Source organism: Neoarthrinium moseri (genome assembly GCF_022829205.1).
Source record: "Neoarthrinium moseri strain CBS 164.80 chromosome Unknown scaffold2_Wmoseri_CBS_16480, whole genome shotgun sequence".
Lineage (NCBI taxonomy): Eukaryota > Fungi > Ascomycota > Sordariomycetes > Amphisphaeriales > Apiosporaceae > Neoarthrinium > Neoarthrinium moseri.
The window spans coordinates 278258-302345 of NW_026055116.1; the positions used below are offsets into that span (position 1 = coordinate 278258).

At 55.5% G+C, this 24088-nt stretch overlaps 7 protein-coding genes across 7 annotated transcripts; 4 read left to right on the forward strand and 3 right to left on the reverse strand.

The window, feature by feature from the left end:
- Positions 1-2634: 2634 nt before the first annotated feature.
- On the forward strand, positions 2635-4378 carry JN550_000843 (uncharacterized protein; the record flags this gene model as incomplete). Its single annotated transcript, XM_049320397.1, has 4 exons — positions 2635-2812; positions 2930-3457; positions 3629-3760; positions 3828-4378. 4 exons carry the CDS (start codon positions 2635-2637, stop codon positions 4376-4378), a joined length of 1389 nt encoding a protein of 462 aa, XP_049176749.1.
- A 1824-nt stretch (positions 4379-6202) lies between these two features.
- Positions 6203-8990, reverse strand: JN550_000844 (uncharacterized protein; the record flags this gene model as incomplete). Its single annotated transcript, XM_049320408.1, has 4 exons — positions 6203-7086; positions 7135-8501; positions 8556-8640; positions 8759-8990. 4 exons carry the CDS (start codon positions 8988-8990, stop codon positions 6203-6205), a joined length of 2568 nt encoding a protein of 855 aa, XP_049176750.1.
- A 2682-nt stretch (positions 8991-11672) lies between these two features.
- JN550_000845 (uncharacterized protein) lies at positions 11673-14863 on the forward strand (the record flags this gene model as incomplete). The annotated part of the gene is made up of 5 exons (XM_049320420.1): positions 11673-11782; positions 11836-11920; positions 12005-13017; positions 13071-14703; positions 14780-14863. 5 exons carry the CDS (start codon positions 11673-11675, stop codon positions 14861-14863), a joined length of 2925 nt encoding a protein of 974 aa, XP_049176751.1.
- A 576-nt stretch (positions 14864-15439) lies between these two features.
- JN550_000846 (uncharacterized protein) lies at positions 15440-17383 on the reverse strand (the record flags this gene model as incomplete). The annotated part of the gene is made up of 3 exons (XM_049320431.1): positions 15440-16909; positions 16969-17164; positions 17220-17383. The coding sequence occupies 3 exons, from the start codon at positions 17381-17383 to the stop codon at positions 15440-15442; spliced, it is 1830 nt and encodes a 609-aa protein (XP_049176752.1).
- An 812-nt stretch (positions 17384-18195) lies between these two features.
- Positions 18196-19740, forward strand: JN550_000847 (uncharacterized protein; the record flags this gene model as incomplete). The annotated part of the gene is made up of 1 exon (XM_049320442.1): positions 18196-19740. The coding sequence occupies one exon, from the start codon at positions 18196-18198 to the stop codon at positions 19738-19740; it is 1545 nt and encodes a 514-aa protein (XP_049176753.1).
- Positions 19741-19807: 67 nt separating this feature from the next.
- On the reverse strand, positions 19808-21213 carry JN550_000848 (uncharacterized protein; the record flags this gene model as incomplete). The annotated part of the gene is made up of 3 exons (XM_049320453.1): positions 19808-20557; positions 20630-20922; positions 21111-21213. The coding sequence occupies 3 exons, from the start codon at positions 21211-21213 to the stop codon at positions 19808-19810; spliced, it is 1146 nt and encodes a 381-aa protein (XP_049176754.1).
- A 762-nt stretch (positions 21214-21975) lies between these two features.
- On the forward strand, positions 21976-24016 carry JN550_000849 (uncharacterized protein; the record flags this gene model as incomplete). Its single annotated transcript, XM_049320464.1, has 2 exons — positions 21976-22551; positions 22625-24016. 2 exons carry the CDS (start codon positions 21976-21978, stop codon positions 24014-24016), a joined length of 1968 nt encoding a protein of 655 aa, XP_049176755.1.
- Positions 24017-24088: the final 72 nt, after the last annotated feature.

Below are 24088 nucleotides of genomic sequence, written 5' to 3' on the forward strand. Positions count from 1 at the left end.
TGTGGAGTCGCGATGTCGGCAGCTTACACAATTCGACGGAGGTTTGGCAAGATTCGCGATGCATTTCTGTACTAACAACGGTGCAGCTATAGCGGCAGCCTTGATTGGCCCTGCAGCTCTGGGCCTCAAACGGCTTCCGACGTTTGTGGAAGGTGTGGCATGGCCTCGTAGCGCCTACACTGTGGAGCCGATAACGAGTCCCCGAACTGCCAAATTGGGCCACGTGGTGTGGGAGGTGGTGTTGGGGGCTTCTGACAATCCCCAATGTCCCCTCGCTAAAGTACATAGCCGGCTCCAACTCCATAGTCCGCTCACATTGGAGCCTCACAAGAAGAGCGAGCAATGTGGGTGGAGTGGACTATTGGGTTACGGTCGTTGAGTCTACTTAATCATTCGTGTTCGAGGTAGAGTGACTGGCTCACGAGAACTTCCAGAACCGAATACAGACTACGTCATCTTTATGTATACCCCCCAAATAGTTGGTTCCGTCTATCTTGCCTGCTCATACCTAGCCTGTCCGGAATGTGTGAACAGCCTCTTTAGCTGGCTGATTTATGTCGCGTTTTACTGCGAACTCATGGCCTGCCCATAAGCTCGATAAGCAACCTTGGTCCTTTCTAAAACATAGATGAATGTTCGTGGTGGAAAGTTTGGTAGATAAGCATGCGTTTCCTATATTAGAGCTGCTCTCGGCGCGCTCTGGGACCCACCCCCTCTTGCTGCGCGCGACGGTCTTCGGACGGGTAGGACATTACCTGGTCAAGGTAGCATGGCCAACAATGACGTCTTTTTCATATTGCTGTGGATAGGGTTTCTTGCGGCCGTACGGAAGAGCTCCAACTTGCGTTTTTGCTAGTGCACCACTGAGGTAAGTAGAGCACATTCTAGGAACCCATCTTCAAAACTTGTTCCAATGAGTATAGGATGTCAAATGGTTAGGGCAGGCATTCCAAAAAGATACTAATTCAGCTCAATTATGGTCCACCGCTACGTCTAGGTTTTGTCTCATTCTAATAGACAGTAAGACTGAGGATGAACATGAAGCAACGGGGTCCAGCAAGATTCCAGCGAACAATAAATGGTTAGATAGGTTATCTTGTAAGACGCTTTGACGAAGCTTTGCTGGCACATTCCAAAATATGGGCTGTTTAATAGATAGGACCAGCTTCATGGTTAGTTTCTTTAATAAAATAATCCCATGTAGCCTGTGTCAGTTGGTAGGCAACCTAGTGAGAACAGTCAAGCACAGACATACCCAATCAAGATCAATTTCGATTGGATCCTTGTCACTCAAGAACCCACCCTCGAATTCGTTATTCTGCGGATTGAACAAAGAGGTTTGAGACATTGTTCGCGGAGATAACTCCTGGAGAGTTTCTAACCCATCACTAATTGCATTGCGGTTAGCCGCGAGCATACCCACGAGGAAATCACAAGGCTTGCGCGCTTCATCGCAAACAAGTGCCGCTTCCGCCCAACGGTTGCAAGACTTCTCCAGAGCCTGCAGAAGATCGACGCTTTGCGCAGACTCCGCAATTCTCGTTGTCTTTCGCCTCAGTTCAAGCTCTAAAGGCAAAATCATTGCCGCAAGAGTCAGCATCTGCCACGTTTCTGAGAATACTTCGAATGATGGCTCGAGACCGTGTTGATAGCTTAACATCGCTAATGCAGACGGTATACATCGATCTTGAGAAAATCTAAAACGGTCATCGTCCGTTGCCTCGACTAAAAATTGGCGATGTAGTGTGCACATGTCCTTGTAGGACATGCCTAGCAGACTAACATTCGAGAAGTTGAACGTTTTTTGGACGTGGCTGCCAGAGTCGCCGACAAGCACCACCTTCATATGTTGCGGGAAATTCTGGTATGCCTCGAAGACGGCGTGGTCGATTTCAAGGACAGTATCATACGAAGTAGTGTTTGGGGTACAGTTTAAATCGGTAATGCGGCCCAACACGCGAAATAGACGACCTTTGACGATCAAATATGTTGCTGGGGTGGGTTCTGTCAGCGGCAGCGACTGAGGGAGAACCGTGATGTCTTCTGAAAGCTTCTAATCACGGAAGTTGCGCGGCTCTTCAGTATCCAAGTACACTGCTGACATTATGCGAGGGAACTTTCCAAAGAAAGAGGCCATGTCGTCCATACTAATCACAGAGAGCCATGTACAATGTCGATATTCCGCTTGCAATCGTTGCAATGCTACCTGTGGTTTCGACCTTTAAAGATGGATCTGCCTCTTGTCCATTGACTTGCTCCCTTTTATCTTGTGAGAGCGGTGGAGTGAGACTGCCAGCTGAAAGCATAAACGATGCCTGGACACGCGTGACAATTGAAAGAAGTCTTGGAATCCTTGAAACTCTTCGGTCAGAATATTGACGCCAAAAATCTTCTTGATCTCGCTCAATAACTGTATCGCCAGTAAGGAATCGATACCGAGATCAGTCAGTGATGTCTCGCTGGGTATAGTGGCTACAGATATCGCGGCCAAGTTCGCTAGGAATACTTGGACCTGTGCAAAAGAGGTAGCAAGACCTTCCAACTGTCTTGCTTTGCCATCTTATTTCCATGGAACGGCATTTCGCGCCATGGCAGGCATTGACAAACTTCTGCGAAAGGGTATATCCTGCGCAGATGGAGCTTGCCATCGCGTATATTGTCGAGGCCTTTCATAATATGGGGCGTTCGCAAGCTCGACTTCACGAAGGAGTCCACATCATAGATATCCCCGCGCTAAGCAAGCATATTAAGGTCAAGTATCGCATGTACCAGATTCTGGAACATAACAATCTCATAAAGCAAGATGTAGCTGGTAATTTTGTGCGCACTCTTATCCCGGTATCTTCTACCGGATCAGATAAGCTACACTGAGCCATCATCGCCAACTTTCCACGGAATGCTTTCGAAAACAATCTCCTGGCATCTACAGGAGCACAGCTAGCCGACTCCCTCACCGGCCGTAGCGACCCTTTACCCATCCTCTTCGGGACAGCCAAGGCACGCACACTAATGGAGAATGTCTACACGCACGCACCCATGTTCAGGGCCGGAACGATAACTCTGGCGCGGTACCTGGTAAAAGTGATCAATACGTTCTCTGAAAGTCGACCAATTCGTATCCTGGAGCGTGTCGCGGGTACTGATAGGACTGCGAAGTGTCTGGTTGAAAGTCTTGCCGCCACCGAGCAGAGTTTCCAGTATACTTTCACAGACCTTTCTGCATTATTTGTGGTCGCAGCACGCCAGAAGTTCGCCCAACACGACTTCATGCAATATTCAGTCTTGGACATTGAAGAAGAACCCGCAGCTCAGTTTCTGAATAAGTTTGGCATCGTGATATCAACCAACTGCATGCATGCCACGAGAGACCTAACTCAAACCTGCACCAACATTAACAAGTGCCTACGTCCAGGCGGCGTGCTCTGTCTTGTCGAGCTTACCCGCAACCTTCCTTGGTGTGATCTCGTCTTCGACTTGTTGGAAGGGTGGTGGTTGTTTGAGGATGGTCGCCAGCACGCTTAAGCCAGCGAGACCCTTTGGCGAACGTGTTTGTCACGGTCTGGGTACCGCTGGATCGACTGGACTTACGGCACTTCAGAGGAGTCTAACATCTTGCGTGTCATCACAGCTTCGCCCAGCGCTGTTGTCAATCCTATCACGATGGAGACGGTCACGATGAAACGCGTCGGCGGCGTGGCCCTTGAGCTCAACATCTACTACCCAGAGGAGCAAGACTGCGGCGATCAAGCCCGCCCGGTGGGTGAGCTCTAGCCTTGCTGCCTTATAATCAACTCGGCATCTACATACATCAGTCTCTCCTTTCTTAGCTCCGACGATTCACGAGGGTGGCCATGTCATGCTTTTGCGTAAAGATATCTGTCCGTCCCAGGCCCGGATGCTCCTTGCGGCCCGTTTCCTGCCAGTCAGCGTCGACTATCGCCTGTTCCCAGAAACCACTCTTCTTGACGGTCCCATGCAAGATGTCTGTGATGCACTCGCGTGGGCGCGGAGTGTTCTCCCTACACTATCACTCCGACGCGCCGGCATCCGCGCCGATGGTACACGGGTTTTCGCTGTCGGCTGGTCTACCGGGGGACACCTTGCGCTCACGCTGGGCTTCACTGCACCTTCACGGGGTATCCAACCTCCTGAAGCAATACTGGCCTTGTACTGCCCCACGGACTATGAGGGCCCCTTTTGCAGACGGCCCAATCTCCCATTTAGTCACGAAGTCGATACCAGGCTGCAATATAACCTATTGGAAGGACTCTACGACCGGCCAATAACCGCGTACAACCCCCCATCCACGAAGCGAGCACTGGGCGGGTGGATGAGCCCGACGGATCCTCGGTCACGTATCACGCCGCACATGAACTAGACCGGTCGGTGTTTCCAGGTCTTGCTCAATGGATTGAGTGGCCATCATGGCTGGGTTGGCGCCGATGGTACGGATCCTCTCAAGCGTTGGCCGACCCGAGCCATCAACGGTTTCAAGCCGTGAGCCCGTTGACCCAAGTTCAACGGGGGGCGTATCACGTCCCAACGTTCTTTGTGCATGACACAAAAGATGATTTGATCCCATGACAACAATCTCTGAGGACGTATGACGCCCTACGGCAGCAGAATGTGGGTGCAAAGATTCGAATTCTGGATGGCGCTGTGCATCTTTTCGACCTGTATCGATCCTTTGAGCGCGATGAGAGATCCAAGGAGGTGGTTCGTGAGGCTTATGAGTTCCTTCTTCGTCATGTAGCATAACTTTTTCAGAGGGCTGGGATAGTTTGCTTTTGTTTTGGGTTCTATACCATTGAAACATTTCTTCATGTATCTAAGAAATAATTACTATCGGGACAGAGATCGGTGCTCAGTCATGGTCTACCTGCTCAATAATCATACGACGTTAGCAACTACCATGGCATTCTGGCGAGAGCCGATCACTGCCAACTAAAGGCCGACGCCATGGATGGCATTTAACAACTACGACTACGTGTAGGTCAACGCCCCATAGAATCAGCAGCGACAGTCATTGCATTTGTCCGTTTCGTTGACAAGGTCGTCACGGATTCTCAACTGGGGGTTCAGGGCTTAAAGTTTGGGGCATCGAGATGGAGACAGATCGCCCGACTCCATTGAAAGTCTTCTCTATTATGTGACCAAGTTGTAGATTTCTTTGGAACGATGCTCCGTATCCTCCAGTTGTATCAGAGTAGAGGCCTGAGGCATAGCGACTGTCGGCCGACCTCATCGGGGTAACTCAGCCAGTTCGATAAGCCGGTGCCTTGGCGGAGTGCACATGCTGCTGTTGACCGCTAACACAGAGTTACTCCAACCCAAACCCTCGTTTACTCATGAAGTCACGTCAGGAATATCCTCGGTATGATAACGTTCCTGTGAACTGCGCGTGTCTTCGGTGTGATAGGCATCCACGAGGCTAGAAATCCCAGCCTGACGCGTCTCCTTGGGTGCATCCGGGCTGCCACTATTCCGTACCCACCAGGTGTCAGGATGGTACGCTTGTTACAACTCGTATTAATCCAGAGTATCGGAAGGCTAAGCTTGGGGCAATTATTCCAAAACCTGTGCAGACGCGAGCCATTCCTTGAGGGCCACGGACCTAATTTCAAATACGCAGCTAAGTACCTAGATAGCTAGGTACGTGGCATGATGATGGTTGCGGCTTTAGTAGTTGTCCGACACATCTTACCACTTGCATATGCGTGGCCGTGATAGTGAACCACCAAAATCGGCGGTACAATTGGTCGCGAGTCACCAAATCCTGGGCCCCTTAGGATACAGAGACTTCCCGTCGAGGCATGGAACGGCAATGTGTTCGTGAAGCTGTCTGATTGATTTTCAGGTCTTCGAAACCCCTGCCTCACAAGGTCACGTAGTGACCTCTTGTGAGCGGGTGGATCAACAGCGGACTATGGTACAGTTGACTCGCCGGTCCAATGCAGGCGATTGTCTTGGGTAGTTTCGCGAAACCGTATTGCTAGAATGGTTGCTCGCATTGGCAACACAACATCCTCCCGGCTGCCTTTCTAGGCCTCTCTAAGGCTCTATTCCTTGCGAATCAAACTGAAAAGTCCCCTCACGTAAAACGCCGTCCGTCCGATCCCTGAGTTATTGATATCTGCCGAAACCAAGATTGATGCCGTCGTAGGTGCACGAATACCGGTATGAAACTAAACTCCTGAGCGTGTCACACCTCGTCCTCTTGCCCTGGCGACCCACTGCCCGCTTTAACGGCAGGTGACAAACTAATAGAGATCTTCTTTGGTACGCCACCTCCAGCATCTCTCGAGTGAGTAATACTTTTCTTTTTCTTGAGAATGCCCGATGTACTCGAGGCATTCGAACTTGCCGATGTGCTGTTGCGTCGTTTGTGTGAGACGAGTTTGCCGAGTTCATCCTCTTCATCCTCTTCCCTCCGACGTTTTTCGGACAGGCGCTCCGGCGGTGCAGAGACTGGACTTGACTCCGTCTTAGGTTCAGATTCCTCCACGCCGCCTTCGACGGGTTGCGCGTCGGCGCCAACCTCGGCCCCCTCGATGCTCTCGTCAACGTCCTCATCTGATGCATAGTCAACCAGTTTTGTAGCCGGCGACGACCCGTTTGCAGAGGCTGGACCGGCCTTGTTCTGCATATCCTCTTCGTCGTCAGAGGTATTCCAGTATTCTTCCTCTGCAGGATCCATCGAGATGTGCTCCATGAGGGCGCCATTCCGTGGATTGATCGTGTTCCGTCTCCGGGCTACATCGTCCTCTCCCTCCATGAAAAAGTCCATGTTTATAGTGAAGCCTCTAGTCTGGTCGTACCGGGCCCTGATGTGTTGGAACAACTGGACATAGGCCAATTTGTCAAGCTGTTCGTGACAGTCCTCAACAATATGCTTGAAGATTTCTTTGACGCCTTCTTTCTTGATATGTTCAAAGACTTCGAGGCACGCAGAGGTCACCAGATTGTCTCTAGGCATGGATCCGATCAGAACGTCCAGTATCGAACCAATGACATTCTGCTTTACTACATGTTGCACCCATTGCTCATCCGGCAGCGCCAAGACCTGGCGTAAAAACCTGATCGCGACTATTTCATGTCAGTTTATGTGTCACATATTCAGCCTGGAGCACGTACCAAGTTTCAGGAACTTCTCTTGAGACCCCAGAAGCTGTGCTATGCGCAGCACAATCTCATTGGTCATGACAAACTGCTTGCAGCGGTAATGATGCTGCCGGATGAAGAAGCAGAGTATCTCGATCAAATAGGTGAACATGGAAGCTTGCTGGACGGAAAAGTCCATGCTCGTCCGATCCTTGAGTGCCATTAGGGGTTGGAACAGCTTGGCGGCCGAGAACTCGTAGAAAAGTTCCAAGAATCGCTCTTGCTGAGGGTCCACGGCGGCCTGTCGGGCTTGTACACGCGCGGCGTATTCTCCATTGGCCTTGGCGAAGGCCTGGTCCTGGGGCGGCGGCCCCTGATCTAATAGCACTTTCAGAGCATCAGATATCTGGGACTTGACGCCTAGGTCGACTTCGACGAGAAGTAGATCGATGAGGGAGTCGGTGAGCGGTGTCTGCTTCTCGTTTATCTGCCTGTATATTGTCTGGCGGATCATCTGAGGATCATGGTCGATCATACAGACCATAATATCGGTAGCGCCGATCCGAACAGCGACGTCGTTATGGCGCAGGCCAAAGTTAATCACCTGCAAAAGGCCATGGACAATGAAGTTGTTGTAGAGCGTCTGTCGCGCAGGAGGCTGGAGGTTTTTGGCAATGGTGCAGCATTGCTGGATGAACAAGACGGCCTCCTTCTTGCGCTTCGGGTCCTGGCCGGGGTATTTGAATACGTCAAACAACTCGATCAGAAAAGCGGCGTTGGCCTGTAGGTGCTGCACAATATCCACCTGGTTAAAGAATATCAAAGAATTGAGTACTGAGAAGGTGTTATCGTCAAGAATACGCGCTAATACGACATCTTTGAGATATTGCAGGCGGTAGGTCTGGTGGACCTTTCTGAGGATTTGTGCATCTTCGATGCGAACGACTTCCTTATACCGGCTCGTGTCCTCTAGCCATTGGCGGTGATTCGCCTTGTGGCTTGGGAAGTCTGGGTCATACTCCAAGGCGCCGACTACGCCGATGACGCACTCGTCGGAGACGGCGTTCTCGATGATGCTTGTGTCGTTGAGGAGGATTATGATCTTCATGATGTTGCATAATCGATGGAGGTCATTGAGGCTCTCGAGGTCCTCTGCCGTCGAAACCAGTGGGCAGAGCTTTTCGATCATGCGCTCGCTAATGACATACTTGGTGAGCGCGTCACGTCCACTGCCGGTGCTGCTCATCATGCGTAGCTGGCCCTCGATCTCGGCGAGGCTCCCTATGGCGACGGGCGGGAGGGAGATGGCCGCAGGCACGTCCATGGCCATATCATCGGAGAGGCTGTCGTCGCCCTGGCCGTTAGCACGAAATGGCGTCTGGATACCGTTGATGAAGCGCCTGCGGATCTGTCAGCGGGGAGGTCTGCGCGCGTAGCCACGATCTGACCCGTACCATATCATGGTGCAGCCGTCGGCCTCCTGGAAGCTGAGGGCCATGTCGACGCCATTGCTCGGCTCTGTCCAGACGATCAAGGTCTCTGTCGCGCTCGAGGTCAGTACAAGTGCGCGCGCGGAAGGTGTGGTGACAGGCGAAGGTGGAGATGAGGTGATGGGATGGCGGGATGGTGGGATGATGGGATGATGGGTGGGACATACCCTGCTGCTTGTGGAAGGAGTCGCCCTTGGCGACTCTGGTCTCGAGCAGGATGCGATCGGGCTGGTCCTCGGACTCGACGATGACCCTGGGCTCGCGCTGGCCATCCTCGGTGACCTGGAGGCCGGCGGTGCAGAAGCCGGTGCCGCGGTCGAACCAGTCATTGTTGCGCAGCTCGTAGACCTTGACGCGCTTCTTGTCCGTCGACGGATGAGGCACGGGCTGTGCCGCCATCGTCAACGGGTCGTCGGGCTCGAGGTCGTCGGCCAGGCGGTGGCGGGCGTTGTACTGCAGCAGCTCGGGGGCGAGGTCGAGGTGCTGCTGGAGCGACAGTTCGGTGTCGGAGTGGGCGAGGACGGTGAGCGCCGCCAGCTTATCGAGGATTCGGCGCGCTTACGACGGGCGCGCACGCGACGGGACGGAAGGATGGGGGAGGTGGATGAGGTCAGAATTGAGTTGGATCGCAAATTATGCAAAGTATGCGCTGCGCGGCTGCGGGTCGAGACGGTGTGACGAGCTAATGGGGGATGGGGGGGGCCCTGAGTTGCTGAGCCTGGATCAATGATGAGCGAGCGGCGCGCGGGTTGAAGGGTAGTCGGGCAGGCTGGCAGGGTGGGCGGTGGATCTGTCGTCCGTGAGCGCCGATGCTAGGCTGGAACCTTGGGACCCAGGACCTGGACCCGGACCCTGTTCGCAATTCAATTGTCGTCCAAGTCGTCCAGTGGCTGCGTGACCGGCTGGGCTGGACTGTGCTGGACTGTGCTGTGCTGTGCTGTGCTGTGTTGTGTGGTGCTGCGCGGCTCGGGGCTCGGGTGCTCGCTCGCCAGCAGAGGGGGTTACGGATAATGGGATGGGAGACACCACCTGGGCAGACGGGCTGACGATCAAAATGGGCTCGCAGGTGGGCTGTGGACTAGTTTCTAGCAAGACGCTTTCCTTTTGGCACGAGGCGCACCGACGGCAGGCAGGTGCAGAGAGTGCTCTCTGACAGATAGATGTTCACCGGGTTCCGGTTGTGACGTATGGCGAAGTAGGCCCCTCTGCTCTGGGGTGCGTTTTGGGGCCGTGCCGGCGCGAGGCGAAACTCGGCCAGGAAGAAGACTGACTGTTATCGGCCACGGCGAGACGAAGCCAGCATCGCAACAGCGGCCTGCGAAGGTCGGACCGTGTGCAGCGCAGCAAACCGGGGGCACGTTTGGCGGGCGCGCAGACGCTGGGCGAGAAGGGCGACTACGATGCAGGGCGGTGCGATGTGTTGCGATGCGTTGCGACGGGCGTGGATGGGAGAGCGACGGATGGTCGAGGTGGGATTTTGCACCTCCAGTTGGATGGACTCATGGGCAGCCAGCCAGCCAGTAAGTCAGTCAGTCAGTCAGTCAGGCAGTCAGTCGCAACGGCGCGCGCCCGCAAAAACGGGCAGCAGTACAGCGCGGTTTGGGTTGCAGCACCTGCGCCGACTGGGAAGCCGAGTCGAGAGGCTTGCAGGCTGCCAGTGCCGGGTGCCAGTACCCAGTGCTGGGCTGCTGGGGGGGCTGGCCTGTCCAACCAGGTCCTGCGCTCGCTGCCCTGTCTGCCCTGTCTGCCCTGTCTGCCCCGTCTGCCTGTCTGGTTCGTCGTGGTCCGTGTCAGGCCGATTTGGGCGTGCGTGCAGCCCTGGACTGGTGGACTGGTGGGCTGGTGGGCCTTGACGTCGGAAACGCGGCCAAGACCTCGTCGCCTCAGGCACCTTGGCAGGTCTCTCGCCCAGGCCAGATCGCCTCATTGGCTGTTTGCCCACCTGGTCCGGTCCCAATCCCGCTGCTATTTATTGCCCCCAATGCCGAACGGCCCCCATTGAGGTCCCTGAGCCTACTAGTAGCACCCCCGTACCCTAAAGCGGGCGCCTATCTCTGCGCTTGCCAAGCCGACAATGACGAAATCCCACCGACCCCGGCACGTGCCCACCCCGTGTCGGCGTGTGTACCACAGTAAGGCGTCCCGCGTAGGGCATGGCACTTTGCCGCGGAGCTTGTTCCGCCAGGGTAAGTAATTGCTTACTTAAGTACTCTAATTCCTGTAATGGGAACCTTTTCGTCTTCCTCGGGACCATCCGAGAAATCTTATCTGCCAACAAAGTGTAAGCCCGATAAGCTATACAAAATTGGGCCGTTTGAGTCAACGGAGTAGTAGTGCTGAAGACACACACACACATATATGTATATATATATAATAGTCACTTGCTACGGGTAGGATACCTGGAAAGCTTGTTTATTTCTTTGAATGGCGCTAATCCCATGTGGCCTCGATTATATCACTGTTTGCATTGGTACTGTCAGCATAGTAGCATGTCCCTGGTTGATACCAAGGCTTCTCGCACTAATGAATGGCAGGATGATAGATCGCATGAATGCTCAGTCTTGTTTCGAGATCTGTGAGATGTAGCGACGGGTGGCATGCATTCATGCACTCGTCTCACGGTAATAAGGGGATGATCCGCAGAGGAGGGATAAAACACGACAGTGCCTGGGGTACAAGATACCACCTCAGGTATACGACGACACTTTGATAAGCTGTTGTTGGTGGGGCACGAAAACATTCAGAGGGGCATGCCATCATTCAAACCTGGGAGTACGCCGCGGAATGGACATCTAGAATCCTCGTCATGTCGGTGTGGAATTAGATGAACACTGCACACCTTTGACTTGCTTCGCTTCTTGCTTTTCTCGACAAGAATCATCTATTGGCCCGAGAAGTATGCACGTCGTCAGATGTGATCTGCAGCTCTGCTGCGCCAGTGGCTGTACACACACCCTGGTAGCCCCTCGGCAGCCTGCCTCACTATGATAATCACTGACTCAACTGGCAGCCTACGCCGCATTTCATTTTCTTCCATCACTGTGCGCCGCGCTGTGGTTCTCAGTCGGCCAAAACGTCACGATGAGCTTCGGTTTCAGTGTTGGCGACTTTCTGGCCGTTATCAAGCTTGCCAACGGTGTTCGAAAAGACTTCGCGGGCGCCCCTGATCAATTCCACCAGATCAGCTCCGAGTATGTGTCTCGTGCCAGCCTCCTGTATGGTACTAACTATTGTCCTTACCTAGAGTCAGGAATCTAGCCATTGTTCTCCAAGACGTAGACACATTTCTCGACGAACATGACCTCGTGCAAGCCCAGGAAGAGAGCCTCGTACGTATGTCCTAGGTTGGGTTATTCGTAGAGAGCGATTTCAACGCGGCCTGATTAAGAAGATGTTGACTTCTACTATCGCAGGGCGAGGTCATCAGCAATTGTCGGGGAACCCTGGAGGACATCCATCGTATACTGAATACATTTTCCGCCTTGGAGTTGAAAGAAGATGGTATCCGAAAGCGGGCGAGAAGGGTCTGGCAACGAGTGAAATGGGAACCCGACGAGATTCGTGATCTGCGAAGTCGCGTTACGTCGAATGTCACAGCTCTCAATGCATTCATCACGAGCTATACCAGAGATGGTGTAATCAAGCTGGTAGAACGGCAGGACGAGGAGAAGAACAAAGCCATTCTCAACTGGCTGGCGCCGGCCGATTTTGCTACCCAGCAGTCAGATTTGATTAAGCGGCGCCAAGCAGGGACCGGCCAGTGGCTCCTTGATTCACCCGAATATGCCAAATGGAGCACCAGCAAGGGAGAACTACTGTTTTGTCATGGAATACCCGGTGCAGGGAAGACTATGCTATCATCCATTGTGGTGGACAGCTTGCAAAAAAGGTGTTACGCCAACACAGATGTCGCATTGTGTTACTTCTATTGCGATTTTCGACGCCAGGAGGAACAACTGCTCGAAAAGATTGTCTTGAGCCTTCTCAGACAACTTGGCCAGGCAATGTCCCCATTACCCACGTGTTTCACTGAACTGTTTGATCGATACAAGACGAACGGTACCCGTCCAACCTTCGAGGACGCTTTGCGAACCTTTCGTTCGGTGACTGCCTCCTTTTCAACGGTTTTTGTTGTCGTTGATGCACTTGATGAATGTCAATCATCTAATGGCTGCCAAAGGCAACTTGTGTCGGAACTGATTGATTTCAATCATGTCGCGGGGGCAAATATATTGGTAACTTCTCGTCCACTGCCGCACATCACGCAAAGGTTCCCCGACTTTGCTTCGGTAGAGATCCTTGCCAGCGGCGAGGATATTAAGAAATACGTCGAAGGGAATATGCAGGATCTTCCAGGCTTCGTATCTCGCAACCTAGAACTCCAGAGCGAGATCACGAACGGGATTATCAAAGCTGTTCATGGGATGTGAGTGCAGCCTGATGGTTTGCCCAAGCACAGTACTGACATACCTGACTTAGGTTCCTGCTCGCAAAACTTCATCTCGACTCCCTGAAAGGCAAAAGATCAGCTCGGGATCTTCGAAAGACGTTAGCCTCGCTGACTGGAGGAGACGATGCCTACACCAAAGCTTATAGCAATACCATGGACCGAATTCGCGGCCAGCTCAAAGAGCAAGAGGAACTTGCTATTCAGGCCTTGATGTGGGTTGTCCATGCAAAAAGGCCGCTGACAACAGTCGAACTTCGGCACGCACTCGGTGCAGAAATCGGCGAGACGGAGTTCTTCGAAGACAATGTGCCTGATCTTCAGGATACTATCTCAGTCTGCTGCGGGCTTCTCACCGTCGACGAACAAAGCGACATTGTCAGGCTGGTTCACTATACGACACAAGAATTTTTCGAAGCAACAGGGCATCTCTGGTTCCCGAACGCGCAAGACGAGCTTCTGAATACGTGTCTCACTTACCTGTCGTTTGACAGTTTCGCGGGTGAGTGCTGCAAGGATTGGAAAGATCTCGAGGACCGACTCGATCAGTTCCCACTTTACAAGTATTCGAGCCAGTACTGGAGCCTTCACGCAGACGCTGAAGAAGACTCTGAAGCAATCCGAGATTTCTTAGGAAGAGCAGACCATGTGCAAGCTTCTGTTCAGGCATGGGAATTTCCCTTCAACTTGTATGAATTCGACGATATTCCGTATCAGGTGACAGCACTTCATCTGAGTGCTTTGTTCGGGTTGAGCACTACGACGGATATACTTTTGCAAACCCATGATCCCGATGTCAAGGACAGCCAGCTCCGTTCACCTTTGTATTACGCTGCCCGCTACGGCCGCGAAGCCACTGCCCGATCGCTTCTAAATAGAAATGCTCAAGTCGATTTTCCTGACAAAAATGGCCAAACAGCACTATACTGCGCTGCGAGAAACGGCCATGAGGGCATAGCACGGATGCTACTCGACGAAGGCGCTCAATACGACCAGTCAGATAAATATGGTAACACACCGTTATCTATGGCAGCGAGAAACGGCCATGAGGGCATAGCACGGATGCTACTCGACAAAGGCGCTCAATACGACCAGTCAGATGAAGACGGCTACACACCGTTATCTTGGGCAGCGAGAAACGGCCATGAGGGCATAGCACGGATGCTACTCGATAAAGGTGCTCGGACTGATATTGCAGACACCTGCTTTGGCTGGGCCTCCTTGTTCTGGGCGGCTGTCGAAGGTCATGAGAATATCACGCGGATGTTGTTGATACACGGGGCTGATGGCCAGGCCAAGGACTTTGCTGGGCGAACAGCCTTGTTCTACGCCATCCGGCGTGGTCAAAGCGAGCTCGTGGCTATCTTGTGCGCGGACACTAGGATAGAGGCTGGCATTCAGGATCACTATGGGTCGACCCTAATGTCTATAGCCGCACGTCATGGTTATGAAAACATCGTTCGACAGCTCGCGGAATTGCCGGGGATTGATGTTGTCTCAGGAGACAATTTTGGTCGCACTCCCCTTTGGTGGGCTCAGAAACAGGGTCATTCTCACATTGTAGAGAAGTTGAGAGGGCTTCATGGGACTTCAGATCCACTATCTACTGCTGGATTGGAGCTTGGATGCCCTTTGGACTTCGTTGTTGGCGAGTGGCATTGTGACGTATGTCTCGCCCAAATGGGAGATACATATTATTACTGTGAGTCCTGTAGTTCCATAGATTTTCACATCTGTGTAGATTGCCACAGCTTTGGGGCCCATTGCCTTGTGCAATCACACGCGCTCACACGAAGGGTTTGGAATTCGGATTTATGAGATCTGAACAATTCAGGGCGGATACAAACTGAGTTGATCCGGTTTAGGAACATAGCAGGCCGATACATGAACTCTAGAATTGTATTACGTTTCAACCTAAGTGTGTTGCTATAAAGAAACGACTAGTCATATGTATTTGCTAGCAGCCCTACGAAAATATATGTATATGGTCGAGGATAGCGAGGCAGATGCGAAAGAATGTAGGCGAAAATGGTCTCCGAGCGCGGACACAGAAGTGAGTGGCTATGTGAAATTCCAGAGAAGGAGCGTGTGCGAGTCTTCACGCATATCCCCAGCTGTGACGCTGAGCGATTGCCTATTTTGATCAAGCTCAAACAATCCTCCTACCTTGACGCATGCCAAAGAGAACAAAATGATACAGTCAGTAACCAGTTTCCATTGACTTTGCCGAACCCTTTGCCTATCCTATAATTACATCCGTGACTCATCATGCATCATCGTCTAAAGCACGCCGTAGAAACTCCTTCCCGAGGGTTATTCGAACCCTGACAAATCCCAGCCAGCCACAGAGCACACAAATACTCGCTTTCCTCGCATCACATCATCTCCATCTTGAGCCCTCTTAATCGTCGTTCAGCACGCTGTACCGCGAGTACCGCTTCCCTGCCATACCCTCCTCGGCGGCCTTGCCGCTCACATTCCGTCGGTACTTGCCGTAGGCACCGGGGGCGCTGCCTAGGTCGTAGTCGTTGCCCGAGGACACCTGGCGGCCGGTGCCGACCATGATGGGAGGTGTGGCCGGCTTGAGATCGCCATACGGCTTCGAGTAGAAGGCGTCCTCGGGCTGGATGGACGAGTCTCTATTCCGTCCCATCCCGGAACCCACGGGCGCGGCCAACATGCCCGGCTTCTGGTCCGTGATGTCCTGGCTGCCGCTCACGGACCGCCTGTTCGACGAGATCTCTCCGAGTGCCGAGACTCGCGGGTAATACGGCGTCTTGGATCGCGGCCCGCCGCTCACCCCGTGAGAGGGGACGGGTGGAGCTACCGAGGAGACTTCCGAGGAGCCCACGGAGGAGACGGGTGTGGGGTTTGATCGCAGAGGGTTGGGGTGCGAGCCATTGCCAGTGATACTGTCAGCCAAATACGCCATGTCGTCGAGGTCAGGGCGCATGTTGTTCTCGCGGTCCGAGTCATCATCGGAGACGTCGTCGTATTGCTGGCTGACGGCCTCGTAGGCACGGAACTTGGAGGCGTTTGCGGAGGTGGCAGCTGCATTCATTGCACGCTGGCGTTGCTGGGTGCGATTGATGAGCGATTCCGAGGCGTACCAGGACTCCGTGAACTTGCCAACCCGCGTGGGCGAAGCGTTGGCAGAATCGATGCCGTTACTATGACGCGGAGATCCTGTCTCGTGGAGTGGGATCTCGGTGTAGCTACCCCGGTTAGAAGCAGGCTTGGACAAGCGCTTGAGCTCAGCTGCTGATGCAACACTATTGCGCGGCGAGTTGCTGGGCTCAACTTGGTACTGGCGGCTGGGGAGGTCGCCCTTCGAAGAGACGAATGAGTCCCGGGAGTTGGAGCGAGTATGCATGAAGGGGATGCTCGGTGGACGAGAAAGAGTCTCATACGGTGCACCAGAGCGACGGCGTTCCTCCAGTGGAGTAGACAGGCGTCTAGAACTTTCCGTCATGTAGCTGGTAGCAATCGAAGACTTGTTGCGCTTGTGTCTGGCAGTCAGGTGGTCTTCTAACGGGTTCATGTCCGGGGGCATGTTGGTAATTCGTCGGAACATCAAACCGAGCCATAGCGAGATCAGGAGCGAAACAACGTGTAAACCTCCGGCGCCGATGAGCGTGTAGTAATATGCGGGCACGAAATAAGCCACAAGGGTTTCGTTGTACAACAGAGTACCCCACTCGGTTCCGTGATTGACGACCGAGAGGCCTCCATAGACGTAGAATATCAGAATCGCGACATCAGTGAAGGCTGCAAATAGCTGGTACGCTGCCGACGAGGCAGGAGTTCTGCTGCCGGCGCTCCTGGAGAGATGCCAGATAGCGTACACAGAAGCGATGGCAAAGACGCCGGGCTGGGTTGAAAGTGTTAGTTCTGAGCTCCTGGCTCGTTTCTACCTTTGTCGTAACTTACTGCGATTCTCATGACCCACGCCGTGAGAGGATCGACATTCGAGATCAAGATCATGAGCGTGACTAGACCCACAGCACCAACGAGCTCAAAGCATCGAAGGCCCAGCTGTACACGTCTCATTCCCACGATCCATGATTTTGTCCTGTTGCTCATGGGTCGGAAATTGGTGTTTCGTCCCGGAGGTACCTCGTGAAGGCTGGAGCGTGTTATTAGCATGGCTCAACGGCGCGCTGCTTGGAAGGTTAGCTTACTCAGGGTGCTGGTTGAAAGACATAAGCGGTCCATCCTTCTTCTTGGGTGTGGACGGCTTCGATTCCCAGCTAGCTCTCGTGACAGCCTTGGGATCGAACGGCTTCGTGGGCGAGAAACGCGGGTCCGATCGATCTGGGTCGTAGAGGTAAGGCTGCTGAACCATGGTTGCTGTCCCACGCTACGATTGAGCGAGGCTGCAACGCGATTTCGAGGGCGATCAGTAGTGGAGGGTGTATGAAAGTCTGGAATGCTGAGTTCTAGAGATTCATGCGATCATGTGCTGGTTAAAGAGCCTTGCGCGCGCATGTGGTGTGTTGGAGCGGGTGGTGAGTTCATTGGGCTGAGCTCTCATCTATGGCGGGTAGGTTGGCACAGCAACGCCAACTAATAGTTGGACGACACATGCAGCAACCCATGTAATAGCCCAGGAATCAACTAAACCACAGCTGGCTAACTTTGTCCTGATGCGGTTTCCTGCTACTTATTCAATGGAATGTGTATTCAGATAAAGCTGCATAAGCAGTAGGACTATATGCATTCTACCAGGCGGTTTCTAAATACATGTTGGATCATGTGCTTATTGTTGCACTCGCCGTCGCTGGTATTACGCCCTGCAATCGGGCGCCAAGACACTCCGTGCGGTTGCTTCTAAATGTCCCTGGTGGCACCGCGTGTGCTCGGTCAACAGGCATTGGGCATCCAATGTGACAGGATGAAAGTGTGATGCTATGAATTACTGCTCTGGAGGTGCGTCAGTGGCCGGTGGCCGGTGGTCTGTTCGGTTGTTCTGTGGTTTCCGGGCTCGGAAGCCGGAAATAAAACGTCACTTCTCGGCGACACAGCCAGCGTAGCGCCGACTGACCGATTTCGACCGCAGAAGGCTTCGCTACCCCAAGAGTTGACTCACAAATTTCAGTCTCTTCCTTAAATTGGTTTCAGCGCCCATCGTGTTCAACGGTGGTAGAAATTTCAGAAATGGCTTCGGTGGCAAGGTCCTGGACGTGCATGGCGTGCCAGCGCAAGGCACTGAACCCGTCGCCTCTCCAGTCCAGGACGCTACGGGGCTTGTACTCGACCAAGGCCAGCCGCCATGACAGGACGTTCCGGATGGCCGTCGTGGGATCGGGGCCGGCCGGTTTCTACACGGCCTACAGGGTCATGTCGCGGATCCAGCGCGCCAAGGTCGACATGTTCGAGGCGCTGCCGGTGCCGTACGGCCTGGTGCGCTTCGGCGTGGCCCCGGACCACCCGGAGGTCAAGAATTGCCAGGACAAGTTCGAGGAGGTGGCGCGCTCGCCCGACTTCACCTTCGTCGGCAATGTGGCCGTCGGCAACGCCGGGGACCACTTTGGCGGCTGCACCGTCCGGCTGGACGCCCTGATGCGGCACTACGACGCCGTGGTCTTCGCGTACGGCGCGTCCAAGGACAAGACGCTCGGCGTCCCCGGGGAGTCGCAGCTCAGGGGCATCTACTCGGCGAGGGAGTTCGTCGGCTGGTATAACGGACTGCCGGAGTACGCCGGCCTCGCGCCCGACCTGACGCAGGGGGACGAGGCGGTCATCGTCGGGCAGGGCAACGTGGCGCTCGACGTCGCGCGCATGCTGCTGGAGAACGTGGACGTGCTCAGGAAGTCGGACATCACGGAGGCGGCCATCGAGACGCTGTCCAGGAGCCGCGTCAAGCGGGTGCACGTGGTCGGCCGGCGGGGCCCCATGCAGGCTGCCTACACGATCAAGGAGGTCCGGGAGCTGATGAAGCTGCACGACGTCGGCTTCCACCAGGTCGACATGTCGCTGGTGCCCGACGAGATATCCAAGCTGCCGCGCGCGCAGAAGAGACTGACCGAGGTCATTGTGAAGGGGTCGACCGCAAACATCGACACCGCCTCGCGAACCTGGTCGCTGGACTTTTGTCTGTCGCCCGTCGGGTTCCGTGGCGGGCCGGACGGCAACGTGCGCAGCACGATTCTCGAGCGGACCTCTCTGGCGGCGCCGTTCGATCCCACGTCCAAGGTCAGCGGCACGGGCGCGCTGGTGGAGATCCCGTCAGCGGTGGCTTTCCGTTCCATTGGCTACAAGTCGGTCGCACTGCCTGGCTTCAGCGAAGCGGGTATTTTGTTTGACGATAGAAGCGGCATCATTCAGAACGACGGGCTGGGCAGGGTGTATACAAACAACGCGGCAGACGAGGCAGCCCCCAGGCAGCATCTGGGAGGGGTTTACTGTGCTGGTTGGGTCAAGAGAGGCCCGACCGGCGTGATCGCCTCCACCATGCAAGACGCATTCACCACGGGTGATGCCATCGTCGAGGACTGGGCCTCAGAAGCGCCATTCCTACATGAAGAGCCCAGCCTTGGCTGGGAAGGCTTGAAGCAAGAGGTGGACGATAGCAAGAGCCAAGTTATCACATGGGAGAAATGGCAAAAGATAGACAAGGCGGAGAAGGAAAGGGGTCAATTGGTAGGAAAGGAGCGGGAGAAGTTTACCAGCACTGCCGAAATGCTATCGGTGGCTGCATAGGATAGACACGGAGCATGGATACCGACCAGGTAGTTGTACATATTGTAATACATTGTACTATACGACTCTACGATGACGACTTGAGCTTCTCGGTCAGCTCGGGGACCTTCTCAAACAAATCTCCAACCAGTCCCACGTCGGCGACCTGGAAGATGGGCGCATCACCGTCCTTGTTGATGGCGGCAATGACCTTGCTGTCCTTCATACCAGCCAAGTGCTGGATAGCACCAGAGATGCCCACGGCCATGTAGAGCTGAGGGGCGACGACCTTGCCGGTCTGGCCGACCTGCAGACTGTTGTCGGCATAGCCGCTGTCCACAGCAGCTCGCGACGCACCGACGGCTGCGCCGAGCGAGTCGGCGAGGGGCAGCATGACCTTGTCAAACTCCTCCTTGGACTTGAGTCCTCTGCCACCGGAGACGACCTTGCCCGCCGTCGCAAGATCCGGCCGGTCTGACTTGGCCAGGTCCTCGGAAACCCACTCGGCGAGGGCCTCGGCCTTGGGGTCGACGCCGTCCTCGACGGCAGCCGAGCCGCTGCCCACCTCGGCGGGGGCAAAGGCCGTGCCTCGAATGGTGATGAACTTGGTCGCATCCGAGGACTCGACGGTGGCGATGGCGTTACCGGCATAGATGGGGCGCACAAAGGTGTTCTCGTTCTCGATGGCGGTGATGTCTGAGATCTGCTGCGAGTCGAGCAGCGCGGCAACTCGGGGCATCAGGTTCTTTCCGAATGCGGTGTGGCCGGCGATGATGTGGGTATAGCCGCCCTTCTTGATGTTCTCTACCAGGAGCGGTGCGTAGTTCTCTGCTAGGCCCTGCGATGGCAAATGTCAGAGGCATGCGGAAACATTGGATGGGAGGCAGTCAGTGTTTGGCTGGGTACCCACCTTCTCATAGGCGGCGTTGTCGACGGCGATGATCTTGTCGACGCCGTCGACCTTTGCGGCCTCGTCGGCGACGCCCTTGATGTTGTCACCAGCAACGAAGCCGTGCACGGGGCCGCCGAGCTTCTTTGCGGCCGTGATGGCGCTGAGAGAGCCGTGGTTCAGCTTGCCGTCGCGCTGCTCGAGGATGGCCAATGACGACAGTAGGCGGCGGAGGGCCGAGGGGCTGTAGGAGGCGGCGGAGAGGCCGTTGGCCCTGGAGGTGCTGCGAGCAGCCCTGAGGGCCGTGTGCCTTGCTGTGGAAAACATGGTGATGGTGGTGGTGGTGTGGGTTGAGCTGTGTTGGCGGCTCCCGTGGTGGTCTCGACCAAGACCAGACACAGGCTCACTCGGTCGTCAGAGGCAAGGGCACGGGCACGGGCACGGAGAGAGGTTCATGTCATGATAGCGGCTGTCATCGGCCGGGGGCCCGCCCGAGGTAAACTGAGCCAGACCCAGCCGCGATCGGCTGGAGGGCTGCAAGGGCCCGCCAGGCCGCGGGCTGGCAGGCTTGGGGGGGCAAGGGGAACCTTTGCAGGCGGCTGCATCTCGTTATAGGGGATTATTGGCATAGCCTGTCTTTGCGGCATAGCGCGTCCAGGTCCGGGGGGGATATCTGGCTAAGCGGGTCGAGCTAGCGCGGGCAGCCCTGGTTGGCCCGACGTGAAGAACAGTGGGACCCGCCCGAGAGCTCAGGCCTCTTTTCCCGCATTGCATTGGCAGCCAGGCGCCAGGTCAGCCTTCGGTTTCGCGACGCTGCAATTTTCCCCAAACGCGCGACTCCAGCCTCGTAGAGAGTAGAGAGAACTAGCATCGCAATCGCATCGCAATCGCATCGCATCGCATCCACCACGCGGCATCACGTCTCGGCGATTGGCGACACCCTCCCTCCGCGCTCCATCGCCGTCCACCGTTCGACGCTCCGTCGCTCTGCGGGAAACGCTCTCTGCGCGACTGCACCTCCCGAATTGATCATCCACACTGGTGCATTTCCGTCTCCCTTCCCACCAGCCCGGCCACGACAAGGCAGCACTGTACACGGCGACATCCACCACCAGCATCCCCCATCGCCACCATCCACCATGGACGAGGGCAATGTCAGCTACGGGTCGCCAGCCGATGCCGCCACCCCCGGAAGCAACCCCATTCTCGCCCAGCCGCCTCTGCAGGCCGACACCTCAACCGCGCCCGAGGCCTCAGAAGGTACGTCTATCCTCCCACCATCGTGCCCGTGCCCGTGCCCGTGCTTGTGATTGTGATTGTGCCATGAACCAGCTAGCTGACCGCCATGTCGCCCTGCAGATGTCCAGATGTCCGAAGTGGCGACCTCGGAGCCCAACATCAAGCAGGACAGTACCACCCCTGCGCCCGCTGGTACTTCAGACAACCCCCTTGATGCCCCCGATGGACCCCCCGCTGAGACCACACTAGGAGCCAAGGAGGATGAGGAGATGGGCGACGCTGCAAAGGATCCCCAGGCCGGCGACAAGGAGGGCGCTGACGGTGCCGCGGCCGCCCCCGCCGTCCCAGGCGCCGATGGTGCGGCGACCGAGGTCAAGTCGAAAGAGAGCATAGAGAACGCCGCCCGGGAACACCTCATCTCCCAGACGCACTCCATTGTCCTGCCCAGCTATAGCACCTGGTTCGACATGAACACCGTCCACAGCATCGAGCGCAAGGCCTTGCCCGAGTTCTTCAACAGCCGCAACCGCAGCAAGACGCCGCACGTCTACAAGGACTACCGCGACTTCATGATCAACACCTACCGTCTGAACCCGAGCGAGTACTTGACCGTCACCGCCTGCCGGAGGAACCTGGCTGGTGATGTCTGTGCCATCATGCGTGTCCACGCCTTCCTGGAGCAGTGGGGCTTGATCAACTACCAGGTATGACCGCGACACCTTGCCTTGCCTTGCCATGCCTACCTTTCTCGGCGTCCTGTAGCTGACCAAATTCCAGGTTGATGCCGACCAGAGACCCGCGCCCGTCGGCCCACCTTTCACTGGTCACTTCCAGGTCATCTGCGATACCCCACGTGGGCTTCAACCCTGGCAGCCGTCGGCAGACCCCATCGTGCTGGAGGGAAAGAAGAGCGCCGACACAGACCAAAAGGCTGCCGCCACCCCGTCTGCCGCGGGCGAGCGCAACCTCGAGATCGGCCGAAACATCTACGAGGCCAGCGCCAAGGCGAAGCAGTTGAACAAGACCGAGTCCAAGACCAACGGCGAGGCTGCAACCACCAACGGCACAGCAAGCGCTTCGCCCAGCGCTGAGGAGTTGACCAAGGCACCCATTGTCAAGATCAACTGCCAGAACTGCGGCGTCGACTGCACCAGAGTTTACTACCACCTGCCCGAGGCAGCCTCCCCAAACAAGACCAAGTACGACGTGTGCCCGAGCTGCTTCATGGATGGTCGCATGCCCCACAACCAGATGAGCAACTCCTTCGTCAAGTTGGAGAACCCGACATACTCGGCTGTGCTGGATCGTGACGCTCCATGGACCGATGCCGAGCTCCTCCGCCTCTTGGAGGGTCTTGAGAAGTACGATGACGACTGGGCCGAGATTGCAGAGCACGTTGGCACCCGGACGCGAGAGGAGTGCGTTCTGCAGTTCCTGCAGCTGGACATTGAAGACAAATATCTCGAGTCGGAAGCACCGATACATGCACCGACCGGTTTGGGCATGCTTGGCAGTCAAGGCGGCCAGCTACCCTTCAGCAAGGCTGACAACCCCGTCATGTCGGTCATCGGCTTCTTGGCCAGTCTCGCGGACCCAAAGAGCACCGCGGCCGCTGCCAAGCAGTCGGTTGACGAGCTCCGGGCCGGCCTGCGGAACAAGATCGAGGGCGGCGAGGCGAACGGCAAGGGCAAGGAGAAGGAAGGCGAGTCCATGGAGGTTGACATCAGGCAAGAAACCACTACGACCACCACCACGACTACAACCACCACCACCACCGCCGCCGCAAGCATCCCGCTTGCCATGATGGCCGCTCGCGCTGGCGGCCTCGCCTCGCATGAGGAGCGCGAGATGACTCGCCTACTGAGTGCCGCAGTCAACGTCACTCTGCAGAAGATGGAGCTGAAGCTTAAGTTCTTCGACGAGATGGAGAGCATCCTGCAGGCCGAGCGCCGCGAACTTGAGCGCGGCCGCCAACAATTATTCCTGGACCGCCTCGCCTTCAAGAAGCGGGTTCGGGACACCCAGGAGGGCCTGAAGACCGCCGCCGCCAATGGTGGGGACATCAAGATGGCCGGCTTTGACGGGGGTTTGACGTTTGCATCCACGCCTGCAGTAGGGTCTGTCCAGCCCCTTGGTGCCGAAGGGCAGATCAAGAGTTACGAGGCTTAATCAGCAGGAAACAACTGCGGTAGGAGAGAGGGGGAGGCACCACGTGTTATGGCAGCGGCGAAAGGGGGGAAC